This window comes from Protopterus annectens, chromosome 13.part0, assembly GCF_019279795.1.
Source record: "Protopterus annectens isolate FY-2018-M chromosome 13.part0, PAN1.0, whole genome shotgun sequence".
NCBI lineage: Eukaryota > Metazoa > Chordata > Ceratodontiformes > Protopteridae > Protopterus > Protopterus annectens.
The window spans coordinates 333,773,803-333,794,780 of record NC_056747.1 but is presented as its reverse complement, the minus strand read 5'-3'; the positions used below and the strand labels follow the sequence as shown (position 1 = coordinate 333,794,780).

General features: G+C 41.6%; 1 protein-coding gene across 3 annotated transcripts in view; it reads left to right on the top strand.

Moving 5' to 3' along the window:
- CRLF1 (cytokine receptor like factor 1) overlaps nt 1–20,978 on the top strand; it is an 866,778-nt gene that overhangs the window by 385,166 nt on the left and 460,634 nt on the right. For all 3 annotated transcript variants that reach the window (XM_044053952.1, XM_044053951.1, XM_044053953.1), the window contains exon 4: nt 1,917–2,086. In XM_044053952.1, the coding sequence (XP_043909887.1) occupies nt 1,917–2,086 (170 nt within the window). The remainder of the gene's footprint in view (nt 1–1,916; nt 2,087–20,978) is intronic.

Genomic DNA, 20,978 nt, shown 5'->3' with positions numbered 1-20,978 from the left:
TCTACTCTACTCGTAGCAACTTACTATGCTTAACTGTAAAATGTTTTTTCCTTCAAAATTTTTATTTTGCTAAAACTATTGTGTTCCCTTTTAAAGTCATTACTTATTTCAATAATACATCTCAGCTTTCATAACCAGTAAAGGGCGTACAGTGACAGCTTCATTAATACCAGGATGTTGGGTGGCATTTAACTTAATTTGCCACCTCACTTCCTTTGCTTCCAGTACCACCTTTAAATCACTTCCTGTGGGGTTTACCTTTACTCTTTCAAGAATGGCAGACTGAAGTTTCGTATAGTGTGGGCAAAGTGATGAATGTTTATACAAAGCACTATTTTCATTGCCCTTACTGATATCATATTGATGTTCATAAATTCGTCTTCTAAGTTTACGCTCAGTTTTTCCCACATAAAACACAGGGCAACCTGAGCATTTCGCTAGGCCCACCACATTCATTGCCCCACAATAACCTTTCATAAATGTCATCCTGATTTTTAAATTATTTCCCAAGGTCATAAAATTGTCCTCATAAATGAAACGACATTGCGGACAATCAACACATTTTGTGGTGCCTTTCTCCTCCTTGACTGAGCTGTAACCACCCCGTGCCTCAAAACTTTCTTTCAACTTTCTCCCTGCTTTAAAAACAAGTCTTGGTATTTTTCCTAATATTCCCTGAATGACTTGATTAGTCTTTAAGATGTTCCAGTTCCTAATTACTATATCTTTTATTTCCCCAGTTTGTGGCATGCACATGCCGCAAATGGAAGAAATAAAAGGTATAGTAATTAGGAATCAGTGACTGTTCTGTGTTGCACTGTGTGCACATGAGCGACGTGGAATCTGCATCTTAGTAATTTTTGGTATGCTGTATTTAAAAAAAAACAGACAAGCATATGGTAGTAATCAACTACTTGATATAGAGCATTTGCAATGTTTCTGTGTAACCACAGAGAAAATAACATTTGGTCTGTTTTTATGTTGTTTATAAATAGTATAACAAAAATATTAATTTCATATGACTTAAAAGTACACAAGCAATGTAAGAGGCTAGTAAATGGTGTTAGGGTGCTACTGAGTTGCTCTGTGAAAAGCATTACTAGTTTAAAACAGGAAAGTGTCCTAGTAAATGGAAGGTTTGCAAGATGGCTATTATTAAATGCACACAAACTGTGGTTTTCATAATTATCTCCTTTATTTGTAACTTTGTTGCTGCTATTACAGTAAGATTGTAGCCCTGCTGTATTCATGAGCACTGTGATTTAACTTGTTGTTTGTCATGTTTTCAGGTGGTGATTGTAATCTGTCCCTTCGTCTTTGTCACACTCCTGCTTATATTGCACATACTTGTGCTATCTTCATTTATATACTCTCTTCTGTATATTGTCTGAATCCTATGATTAAGTGCAGTTTTTGATATATTTTGTCTTTATATATATATATATATATATATATATATATATATATATATATATATACATTCATGTAATTTTTGTTTTGCAAAGTCTGCCACTTTGAGATGTACTTCCCTATTTCAAATCTAAATAAGTTAGTAGTCGTTATAAATAGGGCAAAACCAAAACACCACACAAAAGAACCAGTTATAGAAAATTTGCAGAATGAGATGCTGACATATTTGGGCTGCCTACTATGAGTCAGTGAATTTCATTTCACATTTTGACTACCAGTAAAGATTTTTATTTATTCTGAGTAAATGAGCTGAAGCATTCAACATGTGTTGGACATATGTGTCTTCAGATGTACACTTAAGTGATATTTTTGCAGATGATAGAGTTTTCCAAGATGTTGAGGGAGTTTGGCACTGGCAGATGCATTGTAAGAATGTTATACACTTAGGGATCACCTTTCTCTGTCTGCTTGGACATTGTTTTTAAAGTTTGCTTTTTCTGTTTCAGGTGGTATGGGCAAGATAAAGAATGCCAGGAGTATCATACTGCTGGGGCTTACTCCTGCTACATACCTAAAGACCTAGCTCTTTTCACTCCGTATGAAATCTGGGTAGAGGGCTCAAATGTGTTGGGTTCAGCAAACTCAGAGATTGTCACTCTGGACATCCTTGATGTAGGTATGCAATAGTTTGCTTTCAATTAAAACGCTTTAGAAATACTTGTATGATGGTGACACTGTATAAAAGGTCACAGTGGACAAAAATAACCCAAGAAGAGTGCTGACTTTGTATTGTGCATACATGCACGGATAAACACACACACACACACACACACACACACACACACACACACACACACACACACAGAATTTTCTAACTTAGTCTTCACAAAAAGAACAATTATTTACTGCAGGTGTAAGCATGTGTATAATGTATATTAAAAATATGCAAACTATATATATTTGTTTCCTATGATAAGATTTATCAATTAAATGATCCAATCCTAAAAGAGTGATCCTAAAGGAATGAAACACACACAACAAAAATGAAATCACAAAAAAAGCTTTAAACATTTTTTACAGAAGGGGCAAGCCACCCTGTACCCACCCATATGAGGCGTTGCACCCCTACACCTCCTTCCAATTATATATATCAACTTCAAGCTTGCAGCAGAGTGGGAAAATGTCAAATCACACTTGTCTGTCTACTGCGGTCTTGGACAACAAGCTACAAGCTTTTTTCAAAACTCTTGACATCCTTATTAAAAATGCTGTTAGCAAAAGGGTTCAACATTTTGAGCGCTTGATGAAATAAATGGAACCGGTACATACAAAGACACATATGTTTATGTCCTGCTTTGACTTCTTTTTGTAATGTATACATTTTTAGTAGTAAAAAGTTGGTACAATTTCTTTATGACAGGATTACACAACTTCATATCACTCACACCATGTTGCAAAATCTGTATCATTTTGTTGGAGGAGTGGTCTGCATCTTCATATATGACACTGTTTTGCATAGGCTGTAGTTGGCTGTTGCTTGCATGCAGACTGCTGAAGGTGATATAAAACTTTGTGGGGGAAAAAGATGCTTCTTCTGTAGCCATGAGAGAGGCAAGCTTTCTTATTTATAGTTTAATCAATTAGAAGTATGTCAGAGAACAAAACAATGATAAGAATGTGTATCCATGATGAGAACATAAACTCTGTTGCTTCCAAGTAAGGAGTTGTGTTCCATTAACATCAGGTATGACCTCCTCCACTTTCTCATGAATGCCACTCTAATGTTGCTTTCCTAAGATGGTAACTAACATAGTCTTGTACTTATGCTCATAAATACCTGCTGATCACGCATTGGATGGCGCAGTGGTGCAGCGGTAGCATTGTTGCCTCACAGCTAGAGGTTCTCTGGTTCATTTCTCAGCTGGGGTGCCTTCTGCGTGGAGTCTGCATGTCCTCCTTGCATTCATGTGGGTTTCCTCCGGGTGCTCTGGTTTCCTCCCATGCTACAAAGACAGGTGTCTGGAGCATTTCTCCCCGGGCCTCCGCTGAAAATTGGCTTGTTCCAAGTCGGAATTTCCCAGTTAACAAATGTAAAATAAAATAAATTAATGAATTCTCATGTCAGACACAATGTTCTTCGTGTTTCACTGTTGTAGTCATTACATTTGGGTTATCCTGCTGGCAGGTTGCCCTCAGTCGGCCTGAATTCCAAAGTCTTGGGTCCTGCGTCGGTTGCTGTCACCCCTTCCCTGACGTCAGGGGTATAAAAGATGCAGCCGATGCCATTTTCTTCAGTCTTTCTTGCCGTGCGGTGCCCGAAGCAAAAGCAGTTCGCAAGTGCCAGTCAGCCGACTCCTGAGGTTTTCGTGTTCGAATTTCAGATCCAAAGTCTTCTTTAAAAGCTAAGTACCCCGTTGGGGAAACTTTTTTCTTGCTCTAGTCCAATGTCAGAAAAAGTTAATAATTGTATTTCTTGTGGGAAGCAAATACCTCATAAGGACTTTCATTCTTACTGTATTCCTTGCCTAGGCCCTGACCACAACGTAGCTAGTTGTCTGTTTTGTGCTAGATTTAACCAACGCACTATTAAGCATCGGTATGATTTTGCATTAAGCTATTTTGGCTGAAGATTTAATTATGCAATGTCGTCGGATAACCATCCGACAACCGAAGTTTACAAAAAACGCAAAGAAAAAGAAACAGACAGGCTACCGAGGTCCAAAACCGACGACAAGGCTTCTCCTTTCGCCGGTTCTCAGTGAGGCGCTTTCGCAGCCCCTGACGCCCGCTACTTTAGAGTCGCGGGCCGCTACCGACACCCACGTGGAGTCGTCAAGGCTGCTAGAAGCTCAAAGTATTGGAGCCTCGGAGACTATTCCCTCAGATGGGTCCGGAGCCGCTGAGCAGGCATCGGCTTCTGAGGGTGTATTCAGACCTAAACAATTATACATTAAAACGGCTTCAGCTTCAAAGGCAAAGACTAAAGCATCTTTAAAGACAAAGAAACAAGTACAACCGCCTCATGGACAGGCCTCCATACCCAAAAAACAGATTCTCAAAATGGCCAAGACTTAATTAGCTTGATCAGGGGTTCCCATCACAGACTATGAATCTTCAGATCAGGTTTCCATTTCTTCTGATTCCTCTTCTGATCAGGAATACTCTCTACCTCCCTATGAGGATTCTGATGCTGAATAATCTATTCCTTGAGCTTCTCCTCCTGAGGACTACTCTTTTGGGGAAACCTTGCATACCATGAGGGACTATTTCCACAGGGAGAGCCAAGATTTTTCAGAATCTAAGATAAGGCTCAGAGACTTCCTTTTACTACCTCAACACAGGCCTCTAGCTATTCCACCTGTGTTAGACATTGTAGATGATGTGTTTTCAGAATCTAGTCTGACCCCTGACTCCTTACCTCCAGCTCCTGTTAAGCCGGACAGATACTACAGGGTTCCTGACTCTCACAAATTCCTTTTCAAAAACCCTGCTGCAGACCCAGAAACTATTTCTCAGGGTCCCAAGAGGGTCAAGGCTTCCACTGCAAAAAACCCTACCCCCTCGGACAGAGATTCTAGGGCACTAGACAGATAGGGAAAAAAGATTTACACATCTGCTACCTTGGCTGTAAGGGCCTTAAATTGCCAGTTTCATATGCTCAAATATCAGCAATATATCATGACACTGCTTAAACAGAAAATGTTGATAAATTCTGAATGTGCAGAAAACAAAGAAATGCATGATTTATTGCATGCAGCTGAACAAGTTGGAAAGCATACTTTGCAATGTGGTTTTGATTCTCTAGAGGCCTCCTGCAGGGCCGCTGTTACAGGTTCTGTCATTAGGAGGCATGCTTGGTTAAAGGAACAAAATCTGCCTGATCATGTCAAAGCAAATTTATTAGATGCTCCATTACAGCGTGATACCCTGTTTGGTGTTAAGGCAGAAGAGGTGTTAAAGAAAATGGAGGACAAAGCTAAAATCTATGCAAAAGGTCAAGGAATTCTTACAGGTACAGCCTCCTAGGTTTAGCAGACACTGGCCTACAAAGAATTGGTCATTTCCAGTGTCAGACAGACCTCAAAGGGGCAGATCCACATGCCCTAGAGGCAGATCCCAGCCACAAGGTTCGTACAGGTCTAAGCAATGGGGTGCTTCTACCTCCAAAAGCGGAGAGGACAAATCACAACCATACAGGAAACAGCCCCAATGACTTCCCCCTGCCTGTACCAAGCACTTATCTTCTGGCAGCACCCTTAGGGGGAAAACTAGCACTTTTTTCTCAAATTTGGCACATTATTACCCAGGACAAATGGGTTCTAGACATAGTGTCACAAGGCTACAGGTTTCACTTCCATACCCTGCCAAGGACAAACTGTTGGCCAGACCTGCCAAAAAATCAATGGGCAGAGGCTCAGAAACAAGTTGCATCTCTCATGCACATGAGGGCTATTCAACAAGTGCCACAGCAAGAGCAGGGACAAGGATTTTACTCAAGACTGTTCTTGGTACCCAGAAAGGACAAAGCATGGAGACCAATTCCGGACCTATCTATTCTAAACACTTACCTGGATATACCCAAATTCAAGATGTTGACCTTGCAGCAGCTTCTGCCCATGCTGGGCAGCAAGGCTTGGCTCGTGACTTTAGACCTAAAAGAGGCATACTTGCATGTCTCAATCAGACAATCATGCAGAAGATACCTCAGATTCAAGGCTGGCTCAAAGCATTACCAATTCCCTGCACTGCCAATTGGCTTATCTACTGCGCCCAGGGTCTTCACAAAGTGCCTGGTACCAGCAATTGCTTTCTGCAGACAAAGAGGAATACAAATATATCCTTACTTGGACGACTGCCTCATTCAAGCAGACAACAAGGACATTCTACTACAGTATCTGGCATTTGTGAAGAAACTTTTAACATGCCTGGGGTACACAGTCAACGAAAAGAAATCAAAACTAGTACCCTCACAAAAGATAATATTCCTGGGTGCAAGCTTAAATACAACTGCCCAGATGGCTTATCTCACACCAGACAAACAAAGGCAACTGACTACCTATTTCAAGGAAATGGCAAAAAAGGACCAGTTATCTGCAAGAAAAATTCTGCAGGCTTTGGGCTTCATGGCATCCTACATCCTACTAATTCCATATGCAAGACTGCATATGAGGAAACTTCAATGGTACCTAAAATGTGTCTGGAAACAACATTGCCACAGCCTGGAAACAATGATTTATATCATTCCCTGCCTGCAACAGGAGTTTTGATGGTGGGCAAAGGCTTGTCACCAAAATAAGGGACAACCATTCTCAATACCCCCAGCCAGGCAGAACCTTACGACGGATGCATCAGATTATGCCTGGGGGCGGCCCACATGGCAGGAAGAGGTATTCAGGGCATCTGGTCTGCAAACCAAATGCATCTACATATCAATCAAAAGGAGATGTTAGCTGTTCAAAATGCCCTGATAGCCTTCAAGAACCTAATTCATCTGGGAAAACTTCTGATAGACAGACAACACCGTGGTCATGTGGTACATAAACAAGCCGGGGGGCACTCACTCTTACCCCCTTTGCAGACTAGCTATGGCTTTATGGGACACAGCATTGACTTACCAAGTTCACCTGTAGGCACAGTTCCTGCCAGGAAAGGAAAATACTCTGGCAGACGAACCAAGCAGAAACCTCATGGATCCCCATGTGTGGCACCTGGATCCACAAGTCTTCAGCATGATAAAGAAATGGGGACACCCGGGCATAGATCTATTTGCCTCCCCTCACAACAATCAACTAAAAAGATTCTGCACAAGGACTTATCACAGACAAGCATGGAAAGTGGATGCCTTATTTTTCAGCTGGACAAGCCTGTCAGTATATGCCTTTCCTCCACTTCCTCTCCTCCCCAAAGTACTCCTAAAAATCAGACAGGAGAAACCAAAAATGATTCTGATTGCCCCAGACTGGCCACGCCAGTACTGGTATCCAATCTTAAGGAACTTGCCTCAATGCCCAGCCTGGACCTTACCTCAGATACCTCATCTATTTTCCCAACAAAACAATCAGATTCTGCACAGCCAACTCAGGACCCTAAACCTGGCAGCATGGCGGATAATGTAGCCATACAAAGCACACTTTTCAGTAAAGTTGTGATGGGTGTCGTTTTAGAAGCCAGAAGGCCTAGTACTAGAAAATCCTATGCTGGAAAATGGAAGAGATTTTGTGCTTGGAACCAAGCTCAAGGAACTGATACAGCTGTCCCAAATATTCCTCCGATTTTGCAATACTTAACCGAGATGCTGGACAACGGCCTATCTTTCTCATCAATTAAAATCCATGCCTCTGCCATTTCGGCTCATTACTATAGAGCCACCACTCTTTTCTCATCCTTTATTAAGGCAGTACCTCAGAGGAGCCAAAAATTTAAGGCCTCCAAGGAGAACACCAGCACCTGCATGGGACCTCAATTATGTCTTGGAAAAACTCACCTTACCTCCTTTTGAGCCAGCTGCTACTGCAGATATAAAGTTTTTATCTTGGAAAACAGCTCTGCTCCTAGCAATAACTTCTGCAAGACGAGTGTCAGAGCTACAGGCTCTCATGGCTGTGGAACCCTTTATCATTTTTCATCCGGACAGGGTCTCTCTGAGGACAAACCCTACATTTATGCCTAAGGTAGTATCCAGTGTAGCCCTTAACCAAACTATTAATTTGCCAACTTTTTATCCAAATCCACAGAACAAGGGGGAGAAAATTCTGCATTCTTTGGACGTACACAGACAACTTAGATTCTGCTTGGATAAAACTAAAGTTTTCAGAAAGAAAGAACAATTACTAGTGGCATATGCTGCAGGATCACAAGGAAAGGCTATCTCCAAGTAGACTATTTCAAAGTGGATAGGTCACTGCATTCGTTTCTGCTACACTCAGCATGGCAAACCTGTGCCTAAGAACATTAGGCCACATTCAACCAGAGCTACAGCCACTTCTGCAGCCTTTCTCAGGGGAGTACCAACCAAAGACATTTTAGAGGCTGCTACTTGGAGTTCATAGCCGCCCCTAATGCTATTTAGTTCCATCCTCCCATCCACAGCTTTGGGAATCTACCCAAATGTAATGACTGCAACAGTGAAACATGAAGAACATAGTACAGTTGTGTACACTTACCATAAATGTATATGTTAGAGTGTATTCACTGTTGCAGTCCAGGTTACCCACCCACCATCCCCCCTTATTTTTGCTGGAATTTATCTTTCCTTCTCTGATCTATACAACCTATGTGGTGTATTTGCTTATAGATGAAGGTAAAGTTTATTTTGATGCATGTATGTGTTACTTACATATATTTAGCATACCCTGTTGAGGGCACCTGACATCTGGGGCAAGAAAAACTGAAGAAAATGGCGTCAGCTGCATCTTTTATACCCCTGATGACCTGACATCAGGGAAAGGGCGACAGCAACCGACGCAGGACCCAAGACTTTGGAATTCAGGCCGACTGAGGGCAACCTGCCAGCAGGATAACCCAAATGTAATGACTGCAACAGTGAATACACTCGAACATCTACATGTATGGTAAGTGTACACAACTGTACTTTCTCACTCACCAAATTTTCAGTGGGTTTTTTTTTTTTATCCTGATAAGGCCACTGGGGACAAATATTTCTTTTCAGGAGTGGCCCTGGAACATTGGATGTTTACATGACTTGCTCAGTGTCATACAGTTTATAAATGGGAACTGTAGGAATCAAACTTAGGAGTGATGTCTGAAGCTCACAAATATCCTTCTTTGGATCACTGTTACTATATTACTGACTGTAGGGATATTCTTCCAAGAACAGATATACATTTGGCCAGCTCACTAAAGCCTGGACACCTCCTCTCGTGCCATATGTCTAACATATGACATAAGACCAGGAAGGCTAAGGGGTATATAAGGAGCACACAGGGGCAAGTGACCCAAGAACTTTCTTTCCATCATCTCGAACACTGAACTTTAGATTCTACTTCTTTTTGTCTGATGTATGATCTGTGTTTTTTTCCTTTGCCTTGGTCAGATAAGTATCCCTACTGGAGTCATTTCCTTTTCCTTTATATTTTTGACTAGAATATTTTGTTTCATGTTATCTAAGAGGAAGAATGTGATCGTGGGAGGCAAATTCATTACAGAGTAAATCACTCTGTGTCTTTTTTGCCTGGATGTTACCCATAACTATAAAAACTGTTCCTTCTGTTAGTCCTGTGTCCCTAAGACTTTTAGAAGCAGGTACTCTCCCTTAAAAATGCATCTGGAAAATCAAAGGCTTAAGGTGCTTGTGTAGGATACAATGACTTCTGAGGTTTCTTATACAGATGTCCCTCTTTTGCCAAAAAAAGAAACTCAAGAAAACAAAACCCCAAGACTTCCAAGATGGCTGCACTTTGAGTAACAGCTCAATTCTAGCTCTCCCAGTAAATGCCAGTGGACTTATATTTGTGGGTAAATTTCAGTAGCTGGCTAGTAAGAGCACTGTCTAGATGCCAGGAAAAAAGAAATACAGAGGACCTGAAATAAAATCAGCTACAAAAGGGGAGGAAAAAACACCGACTGGGAAGAGTACTACAGTTGTACAGACTTGACTTCTAGTGACCTGGATGAAAATATAAGACAATTGCACGCACACCTGATTAAAATAAACAAAATTCTGATGGAGTATATCAACTCAAATAAAAAAAGTCTGGAAAAATAGAAAAGCTTTGAATAAATATTAAGATGGGGTGATAAAACTGCAAACATCTGTGGTTGAAATGGCTGGCTGAATATGAGACTGCTCAACAACAGATGTTTTAAAAAATAATAGAATTAGAGGACAGAACACATAGGGAAAACCTGAAATTTTCTACTGTACCAGAGAAGCTGAAAGGAACAGAATGTATTAATTTTATGAAAGCACAAATAAGCAACTGGACTGGTATTCCACAGCAGAAGTTTTTAATTGAAAAGACACATTGTGTATGCTCCTACCTGGCTATGAGAAACCAACCTAAACCTTTAGTAGTAAAGATGCAATCCTACTAGCAGGAGTTGATTCTGTTAAACCTGTGGCAGAAGGACAAAGTACTAAATGTGGGAGATGGCAGAGTGTGGAGAATGATTATTCACTTATCTCACTTACACCAGGCAGAAGAGGAGTACATTTATTCCACTATTCGGGGAATGTTGATTAGCAGGGGTACAATTCAAATTGCTGTACCCAGCTATCTTCAAAATATTCTTTCCTGGAGGGGCAAAATAATTTTTTGATGCAGTGCATGCTAAGGAGGATATACATTTGTCCAACAAAAAGTGATCTGTGAAACAGAAGGAGATTCTGCTTCTTTTTCTTCTCATAATAAAGACCACAGAGAGACTGTGCCAGTAAAACATTTTCCAATGTATCAACTGAAAATGCGTCAGAGAAGGCAAAAAGCACAAGAGTTAACAAGAGGAATTGAGAGTATGCTGAAAATGAAGCAGAAACAAGATTTGGGAGATGGAGGTGAACAGAAATAAAAACAATAACTTGGAAATTGACAAATGTAGGATTACAGTGCACTAATTATATTTATGAAACATGACTGAAAAAGAAAATCTGGAAATACTGACTTTTTTGACTTTGTTAAACTTGCAAGGGACTCTAAAGCATATGCCGTACTTCATGTCATTAACATTTGAAAAAATTACTTAGGAGAGGGGAAGAGGGAGAGAAAGTTCACCGTAGGTAAAACAGATTTTTTTTCTTAAAAGTAATATTTTTATAGTGCATCATTTTCTTTGCCTGTTATAAAGTTTTCTCAGTTATTTTCAGTTGTAATTGGGATTCTAATTTAAACAGATGCTCATGCTTTTTTTGCTCTGTTCTTCTCTCTTTCTCATTGTTCAGTTTTAAAAAATGTAGGCACTGCAGTATAAAAAAAAGAAGGAAAGTCTGGTCAAAAGAGCATGACAAAAGAAAAACTGATGTATTTTTTCTCGTTTTTGCATAGGGAATGACTGGATTAAGGCCCTTAGCTTGATCTAGTAACAAGTTTTAAGAGAAAGCAAGTAAATGAAAAAGGACACTGAATATTATAAAGCTTTTTTTCTAGCAAATAAATGTATGCTTAGTAACAACTCTGTATCTGGTCCTCATGTCTCCATGGAGACAATCTGATAAAGAGAAATAGCTAGGAGACAATGTTTTCTGAAACATTCAAGTGTTTTCCCAGCTGGCAGAGCTATAAAGACAAGACAAAACTAGACAGCACTTTAAGAAGCACAGGCTGCACTGTGCATCTTAGCATGGATAACCTTTCTTTTCTGTGAGTGTGGCTGTCAGTTTGGGACAGATGTTCCCATTAGGGAGATAAAACTTCAGTATGAATAGATACATATTTTTTGTGTTAGTATTAAGTTAATAGGTCTTAGCAGGGTACTGGGGGTGTGTTTTTTTCAGGGCTTTAAATAAAACAAAAAGTTTTGTAAGATGTGACTTAGCCTCAAGTTGATATGAAAAGAAACAACTGTATGAAAGAGCAACCTGCCAAATACTGTATGCATGTAACACAAAAATTGGAACTAGACACTTAACAAAAAAAAAAAAAAACTGTTACACATAAAAGGTGGGAATAATAACTTTTTATCACAATTATATTTTCTGTAACATATTTAAATGTCAGTTGTCTCACAGAAAAATACAAAAAATAAAGAGTAGTGAACTATATTAAACATGTAGAGTGTAAATAGTTATGCTACAGGAAACATACCTGGAAAGAAATGAACATGCAAATTTGATAAAGAAAGGTTTTTCAGGATGGTTATTCAGCCGGATACCTGGGACAAATGAAGTACTTATATTAATTGCAAGAGGAGCTCTAGTAGTGATATAAGAGGATAAATATAATAATCTTAGATTTGTAGTACTGAGGGGCTACTGGCAAGGGAGGAGGATTACACTGGCATGTATTTATATTCCACCTAAAACTGCTAAAGTGGAGGTTAACATTCTGGGAGAAATAATCAACCTTCAGCAAGGAATATTACTTCTAGATAGAGACTGGAATTTGATTTGCAGCAGTGAAGATGTGCCTGGGGGCCAAGAAGGGAAAATATAACAAAGGAGAGTAGAGTTTTGAAGAAATTTATGGACATATTTGGCATGGAAGATGTGAATTCAGTACTAGGAGTTCAGAGTGAATTTGCATGTTATTCCCCAAGGTAAAAAAAACTGGGCTAGGCTAGACAAAATTTCCATTTCACAGGGACATGTGCATTTAATTATAGGTTCATAGGTTCATATGTGCTTACTTGGCTAATGACCACAAAGGGCCTTTTTAAGCCTAGCCATGCTTCAAATCTCTGACGGGTTCTGATACCCTTGATAAGTGTAAGCATCGGCCTGGGAGATGAACCATTTACAGGTTGCCATTAGAGACGAAGGTGCCAAACCAGGGATGAATTTCCGGTTTCCCATCCAATTGTCCAAGATGCACTTGAATCGGACTAGGGAGGAACTCTGCTTCACATGAATGGGGAGCCTGTTCCATAGACAGGGTAGTCTTTGGGATATATACCTATCTCTCCACCAGGTCCTATTTATATCACAGGCAAGGTTTACGTCTTTAGAACAGGTAATTCTGGTATTGTTTGTTTTGTGGATGGAGTTGTGTCATGTGCCAATAATAACTAAATTAAAAATGCAGGTTAATTAAATAAAAATGAGACACTGGCTCTTTCCCACCTATCGGTTGAAAAAAGGAATCTAAGGAATAGGTAGTGGAAATTATTCAGGAGCTGTTAGAAAAAAATGAAATTTCTGCTGAAAATATAGCTAGGGAGTGGGATAAAATTAAAGTGGAGTTTAAAAGTAGGGTGGAAATAAAAGAAAGGGAGATATGGTTAATAAGTAACAAGAGTTATTTGAGGGACTGACAAATGTTAAAGTATTGCAGAATGGGGGGAATTTTACAGACCAAGAAGAGGAGGAACTGCAGAATGCTAAAGAGAATTTTATAATTTATTTGCAGTTTGTTTGCCAGGATAGTCCATTGGGCCACAAGGAGCCCGTTTTCAATGGAGTCCTGGGGAGAAAAGCGCCAGAAAAATACAAATACATAGCACACATTGCACATATATATTACAGATTATCTCATAGGAATACAAAGTAAATATGATAAAAAAAAAAAGTTAACAATGATAGAATACATCAGTATAGTTAATTAAACAGCAATAAAAAACACTTTTTTTATATATACAGAAAAGTAGCAGCATAGGGTAGCTGTTAAGTAGTTGGTCAAATAGTTCTGTAGAGCTGTGGAACTGTAGGAGGCAGTGATGGCGTATTTAGTTCTAGGAGAGTAAGAAGTGGTATTAGAAGGATTAGGTAGGATGGGAACAGGAGCACTTCCATTGCGAAGTTAGGTGGGAGTGCAGCAAGGTTTTAAATGAGGAGAGACTGCTGGTGATGTGGATAGGAGATGGTAGAGAATTCCAGAGTCGAGCTAGAGAGAAGGACATTAGGTGATTCCCAGCTGGATGTGTAGGTTTGTGCAGTTTTTGGGAATTAGATCTTAGAAGTCATTCCGGTTCATGCATTTCAAAGGTAGTGGCTAGGGAGGGACAAAGAGAGGGGTTGCAAATGAGTTTGTGTACTTGGATGAGTTGGGTATAAGTGAGGAGGTTAGGTAGCTCAAGCCAGTTTAGTTAGTGAAGAGAATTACAATGGTGAGAAATGGCTCTGTGATCTGCCTCAAATTTTGATATTTTGTTATAGCAAGAGGAGAGTTTTGTTTTGAGGGAGGATTGCAGGTTGGTGAGGATAGATGCACCATATAGGAGGGATGGGATGAGATAAGTATTGAATGCTAGTATGATCCTGGTGGAAGGAGAGAGATAACGATTATGGTGGTATAGCATACAAAGTTTTTTGTGTTTTTTTTATATTTACTTATAAATGTTTGTCAAATTTTAGTTGATCATCTATGAGTACTCCTAGTAGTTTAGTGTCAGAGACTATTTCTAGGGGAGTATTGTTTTTGCTGGTGATTATGAATGAGTGTTTATCTAGGGAGGAGGTTTTGGAGGCGGTGAATGACATAAGTTTCATTTTGGTTGCATTAAGAGCCATATAGTTGTCTAGCATCCACTGCTCAGTAGAGGTGAAGGCACTTTGGGTCAGCTTATTTATAGTGGGGATAGAAGGGGAGGAGCCGATAATGGTAGAATTGTTGACATATTGGATGAGGCTGAAGTTTGGAATGGCTTGGTAGAAGTTGTTAATGAATATATTGAATAGTAGGGGGCCTAAAATGGAACCTTGGGGGACACCTGTGGGAGTATTAAGGACGGGTGAAGTGGTTTTATTCCATTTGACTGCTTGTTGTCTGGTTGTGAGGTAGCTGGAGAACCACTTGGTACAGGAAGGGGATAGGTTTAGTTTGGAGAGTTTATTAAGAAGCAGGTTGTGGAAGTACTGTCAAACACCTTGGAGAGGTCAAGGAGAAGGGTAAACACGAAATGGCCAGAATCGCGGGCTTTGTTAATTGTTTCAAGGAAGGAGAGGAGGGCAGTGGAGGTGCTATGACTGGGTCTGAAACCATGCTGTGTGGGGGTAAAAAGCTGGTTGTTGATGAGATAGGGTAAGAGTTGTTGGTGGATACATTTTTCAAGAAGCTTAGAAAGAGGGGATAAGATAGCAATAGGGTGGAAGTTTAGAATGTCATTATTATTGCCTCCTTTATGTAGAGGAATAATAAAGGCTTTCTTCCAGAGCTGGGGGACCTGACTTTCTGAGATAGACTGATTCATTAGTATGCTGATGGGGAGAGCAGTGGCTTCTGTGGCTATTTTTAGGAAGTAGGAGGGAATTTCATCAGGGGCATTGGAACCAGGTTTTAATTTTAGGAGAAGTTTTTTTATGGTGGATATAGAGATGGGATTGATAGAGAAGGGTGGAAGTTGGGGGCAAGAGATGCTAGAGGAGGAAGGGATGGGTGCAGGCTGAGGAGGGGTCGTAGAGGTGTTGGTGAAGGATGATGTTAGCTTGCTTATGGACTCTATGAAAAAACAGTTAAATTTGGTGGCTAAGTCCATGTCAGTGGCATCTGGGTTAGGAAAAGGGTTTTCTTTTTTGCCTGGGTTGAGGAGAGATGAGATTCCTTTCCAAAATAGTTTGGAATTGGTGTTGTGGGTGGTTTGGAGAGTGGAGAAATAGGCTTTGCGGTCTGAGATATGTTTTTTGACTTTATTTCATAGTGTTTTATATTCATTAAGGGTGACAGTGGTTTTATTTTTATGGTAATGTGTCTAGGCTTTGTCACGGAGTTGCATAGTAGCTAAGGTGATATTCATCGTGTTACCCTGCTGCAGTCATCACACTTGGGTTATCCTGTCGTCAGGCAGTCCCGCAGTCGGCCGGAATTCCAAAGTCTTGGTCCGGCGTCGGTTGCTGTCGCTTCTTCCCTGACGTCAGTGCACCAGGGGTATATATATTGCAACCGACACCATTTTCTTCAGTCTTTCTTGCCACGCGGTGCCCGAAGCAGAAGCAGTTCGCAAGTGCTGGTCGGCCGACACCTGAGATTTTCGAAGTTGAATTTCACATCCGAAGTCTTCAATAAAGCTAAGTACCCCGTTGGGGAAACTTTTCTTGCCTCAGACCGATGTCAGAAAAAGTTAACAATTGTATTTCTTGTGGGAAGCAAATACCTCATAAGGATTTTCATTCTTACTGCATACCTTGCCTAGGCCTAGACCACGACGTCACTGGTTGTCGTTTTTGTGCTAGGTTTAATAAGCGTACTATAAAAAGAAGCTTTGATTTCGCATGACACTACTTCGCTAGAAAATGTAACTACATAATGCCGTTGGAGCAACCGACTACCGGCGTGCACAAAAAACGCAAGGATAAGGACAGGCAGCCTAGACCCAAGCCAGACTCCGAGGCCTCGGCTGGTCCGGTCTCCGGTTCACCGGTCTTCAGTGAGGCTCCGACGCAGCCCCTGACTACCGCAGATCTGGAACCCGAGACCGCTTCGGAGCCTTTGGCGGAGAGTGCTAGGCCGACGCAGCCATTTTGTTTAGCCCCTACCGATGACACTGCAGAAAGAGATGTCGGTGCTGCAGAAACACCTTCGGTTTCTGAAGGCGTTTTCAGACCGACGACGCTCACCATCAAAACGTATCCTAAGCTTAAGACTCCTATTAAACCTAAAAAGACTGCACTTCAGTCTCCTGTTCAAGGCCCCATGCCTAAGAAACAGATGCTCAAAATGGCTGAAGATTTGATCTCTATAATCAGGGGTTCCCAACCCCCACCCGACAAAAGGCCTAGACAAGAGGAAGATTATGCCTCCTCTGATCAAGTGTCTATTTCCTCAGGCTCCTCTGAGGACCAAGATTACTCCTTCTCCCCTTATGAAGATTCTGATGCTGAGGATTCTATTCCCTCAGCTTCTCCTCCTGAAGACTACTCCTTTGGGGAAACTTTACACACTATGAGGGAACATTTTCACTGGGAAGGTCAGGACTACTCTGACTCAAAGAAAAGGCTCAGAGAGTTTATTTTACTCCCCCAGCACAGACCACTTGCCATTCCCCCAGTTTTAGACATTGTGGATGATGTTTACTTAGAATCCAGTTTGAACTCAGATTCTCTGCCTCCTGCTCCATCCAAACCTGACAGATACTATAGAGTGCCTGATTCCCACAAATTCCTTTATAAAAGCCATGTTGCTGATCCAGAGACTATCTCCCAGGGTCCCAAAGGGGCTAAGGCTTCTATGGCAAAAAATCCTGTACCCTCTGAAAGGGACTCCAGAGCACTAGACAGGTGGGGGAAAAAGGTTTACACCTCAGCCACTCTAGCTATGAGGGCACTAAATTGCCAATTTCACATGCTAAAATATGAGCAATTTCTAATGTCTCAGTTAAAACAAAAAATGAGCACACTCCCTCAACAGTCTGAATTGAAAGAAATGCACGATCTGTTGCATGCAACTGAACAGGTGGGCAAACATACTTTACAATGTGGGTTTGATTCTTTGGAGGCTTCCTGCAGAGCAGCTGTCACTGGGTCTGTTAAACATAGGCATGCTTGGTTAAAGGAACAAACTCTGCCTGATCATGTTAAAGCAAAGCTTCCAGATGCTCTCTTACAGCAGGATGTTCTTTTTGGAGTTAAAGCAGAACAAGTCTTAAAAAAATGGAAGATAAATCAAAATCTATGCAGACAGTCAAAGATTTTCTACAGGTACAGCCCCCTCGCTTCAGCAGAAATTGGCCAAAAAAAATTGGTCCTTTCCAGCTATTGACAGACCACAGAGGGGTAAATACAGACGTCCAAGAGGCAGAGGACAACCACAAGCCCAATACAAACCTCAACAATGGGGCACTGCAACACAGAAGGGAGAAGATGACAGGTCCTAAACTACCAGAAGGCAAACTCAATGACTTGCACCTCATCTGGCCAAGCAACACTCTCTTGGCAGTCCCCTTGGGAGGAAAACTCGCATTTTTTTCAGACAGCTGGCACATTGTCACAAAGGACAAATGGGTCCTAGACATAATTTCACGAGGATACAGACTCCATTTTCACACCTTGCCAATGAAAAGAGGAATGCCAAACCTGCCACAAAATCAATGGGCAGAGGCACAAAAACAAATTACAGCTCTCATGGACATGAGAGCCATTCAACTGGTACCTACACGAGAGCAAGGCCAAGGATTTTACTCAAGACTCTTTCTAGTTCCCAGAAAGGACAATGCCTGGAGACCAATTCTGGACCTTTCAATTCTAAACACCTTCTTACAAGTACCCAAATTCAAGATGCTAACACTACAGCAGCTTCTTCCCATGTTGGGCAAGAAAGCATGGCTAGTAACGTTGGACCTCAAGGAGGCATACCTGCATGTCCCTATCAGACAAAGTTGCAGAAGATACCTCTGTTTCATTGCAGGTTCAACCCATTACTAATTCTCTGCACTGCCCTTTGGCTTATCTACTGCGCCCAGGGTCTTCACAAAATGCCTGGCACCAGTAATTGCATACTGCAGACAAAGAGGAATTCAAATATACCCATACCTGGACGACTGCCTCATCCAAGCAGAAAGCAAGGGCATTCTCTTACAACATCTGGCTTTTGTAAAACATCTTCTAAGTTGCCTGGGGTACACAGTAAACGAAAAGAAATCAAAACTAGTACCCTCACAAAATATGACATTCCTGGGTGCCAGCTTGAATACAACGGCCCAGAAGGCTTATCTGATGCCAGACAAACAACTACAACTGACTCAATATTTCAAAACAATGGCAACAAAGACCCAACTACCTGCAAGAAAAATTCTGCAGGCCTTGGGCTTCATGACATCTTGCATACTACTAATACCATGTGCAAAGCTGCATATGAGGAAATTACAGTGGTACCTAAAAAGCGTATGGTCTCAACACAGCCACAGCTTGGACACGATATCTCTTATTCCCTGCCTACAACAGGAGTTTCTGTGGTGGTCACAGGCATGTCACCTCAACAAGGGTCAGCCTTTCACCTTGCCCCCAGCCAGGCAAACTATGACAACAGATGCATCGGACTACGCCTGGGGGGGCACACATGGCAGGACAGTGCATTCAAGGCGTATGGACTGCAGATCAAGGGAATCTGCACATCAATCAAAAAGAGATGCTAGCTGTACAGATTGCTCTGACAGCCTTCAAGAATCTATTACATCCAGGACAACTTACAGTAAGGACGGACAACACCACAGTAATGTGGTACATAAACAAACAAGGGGGTACACACTCCTACCCTCTATGCAGGCAAGCAATGACCTTGTGGAACACAGCTCTGGCTTACCAAGTTCAGTTACAAGCTCAATTCCTGCCAGGAAAAAAGAACACATTGGCAGACGACCTCAGCAGAAACATCATGGATCCCCATGAGTGGAAACTGGATCCACAAGTATTTGCAATGATAACTCAAAAATGGGGCCTTCCAGACATAGACCTGTTTGCCAGTCCTCAAAACTATCAGCTAACAAAATTTTGTACAAGGACACTTCACCATCAAGCTTGGAAAGTGGACGCACTCTCATTCAGTTGGAAAAACCTGACAGTGTATGCCTTCCCTCCATTGCCTCTCCTCACAAGGGTGCTTCTGAAGGTCAAAAAGGAGAGACCACGACTGATACTCATAGCCCCAGACTGGCCACGCCAGCACTGGTACCCACTATTGAGGAATATGGCCCAGGGCCCACCATGGATTTTACCACAAATTGCCCATTTGCTCACACAACAGAACAATCAGATTCTTCACAGCCAGCTCAAAACCATAAATCTGGCTGCATGGCAAATCACCTAAGTGTCCAGCCAGCTCCTCTCTCCCAAGCAGTTATGGATGTTATTCTGGAAGCTAGGACGCCCAGCACCAGGAAGGCCTACTCGGGCAAATGGAAAAGGTTTTGCGCCTGGAACCAAGCTAAAGGCCAAAACACACTTCAGCCTCACATGCTTCAGATTCTACAGTATTTAACTGAGATGTTGCACAAAGGACTTTCTTTTTCTTCCATTAAAATCCATGCATCAGCTATTTCAGCCCACTACAACATGGATCCACCCTTATTTTCACATCCACTTCTAAGGCAGTTCCTCAGAGGGGCAAAAAACATTAGGCCCCCCAGGAGAGCACCTACACCAACATGGGACCTCAATTTTGTTCTGGAGAAACTTACGCTACCTCCCTTTGAACCAGCTTCCTCTGCACATCTACAGTTTCTATTCTGGAAGACTGCCCTGCTGCTAGCAATAACTTCAGCTAGATGAGTCTCAGAGCTGCAGGCACTAATGGCAGTGGAACTTTTCCTCATTTTCCATCAAGACAGAGTTTCTCTACGAACTAATCCTTCCTTCATGCCTATGGTAGTTTCCAGTGTGGCTTTAAATCAAACCATCCACTTACCCACCTTCTTCCCAAATCCACAGAACAAAGGAGAAAGACTCCTGCATTCCTTGGACATTCACAGGCAACTTCGTTACTACTTGGATAAAACTAAGGTTTTCAGAAAATCTGACCAGCTCTTTGTATCCTATGCTACAGCTTCATAAGGGAAGGCTATATCAAAACAAACCATCTCCAAATGGATAGGACATTGCATTAGTTTCTGCTATACCCATCATGGAAAACCAGTCCCTGCTACCATTAGGCCCCACTCTACCAGGGCAACAGCTATATCTACAGCCTTCCTCAGGGGGGTTCCAACCAATGAGATTCTGGAAGCTGCAACTTGGAGTTCAGTACACACCTTTACCAAACACTATCACTTACCACTTTACTCTAAGATTAGAGCTGGCTTCGCCACTGCAGTTCTGCAGGGCCTTCTAGCCTCCTCTAACCATCTATGACTCCTCCACCCATCCTTAGCTTTGGAATACCACCCAAGTGTGATGACTGCAGCAGGGTAACACGACGAACATAGTACAGTTTTGTACCTACCATAAATGTAGATGTTCGAGTGTTCACCCTGCTGCAGTCCAGGTTACCCTCCCTCCATCCCCTCTGATCTAACTGGCTAAATCTCTACAA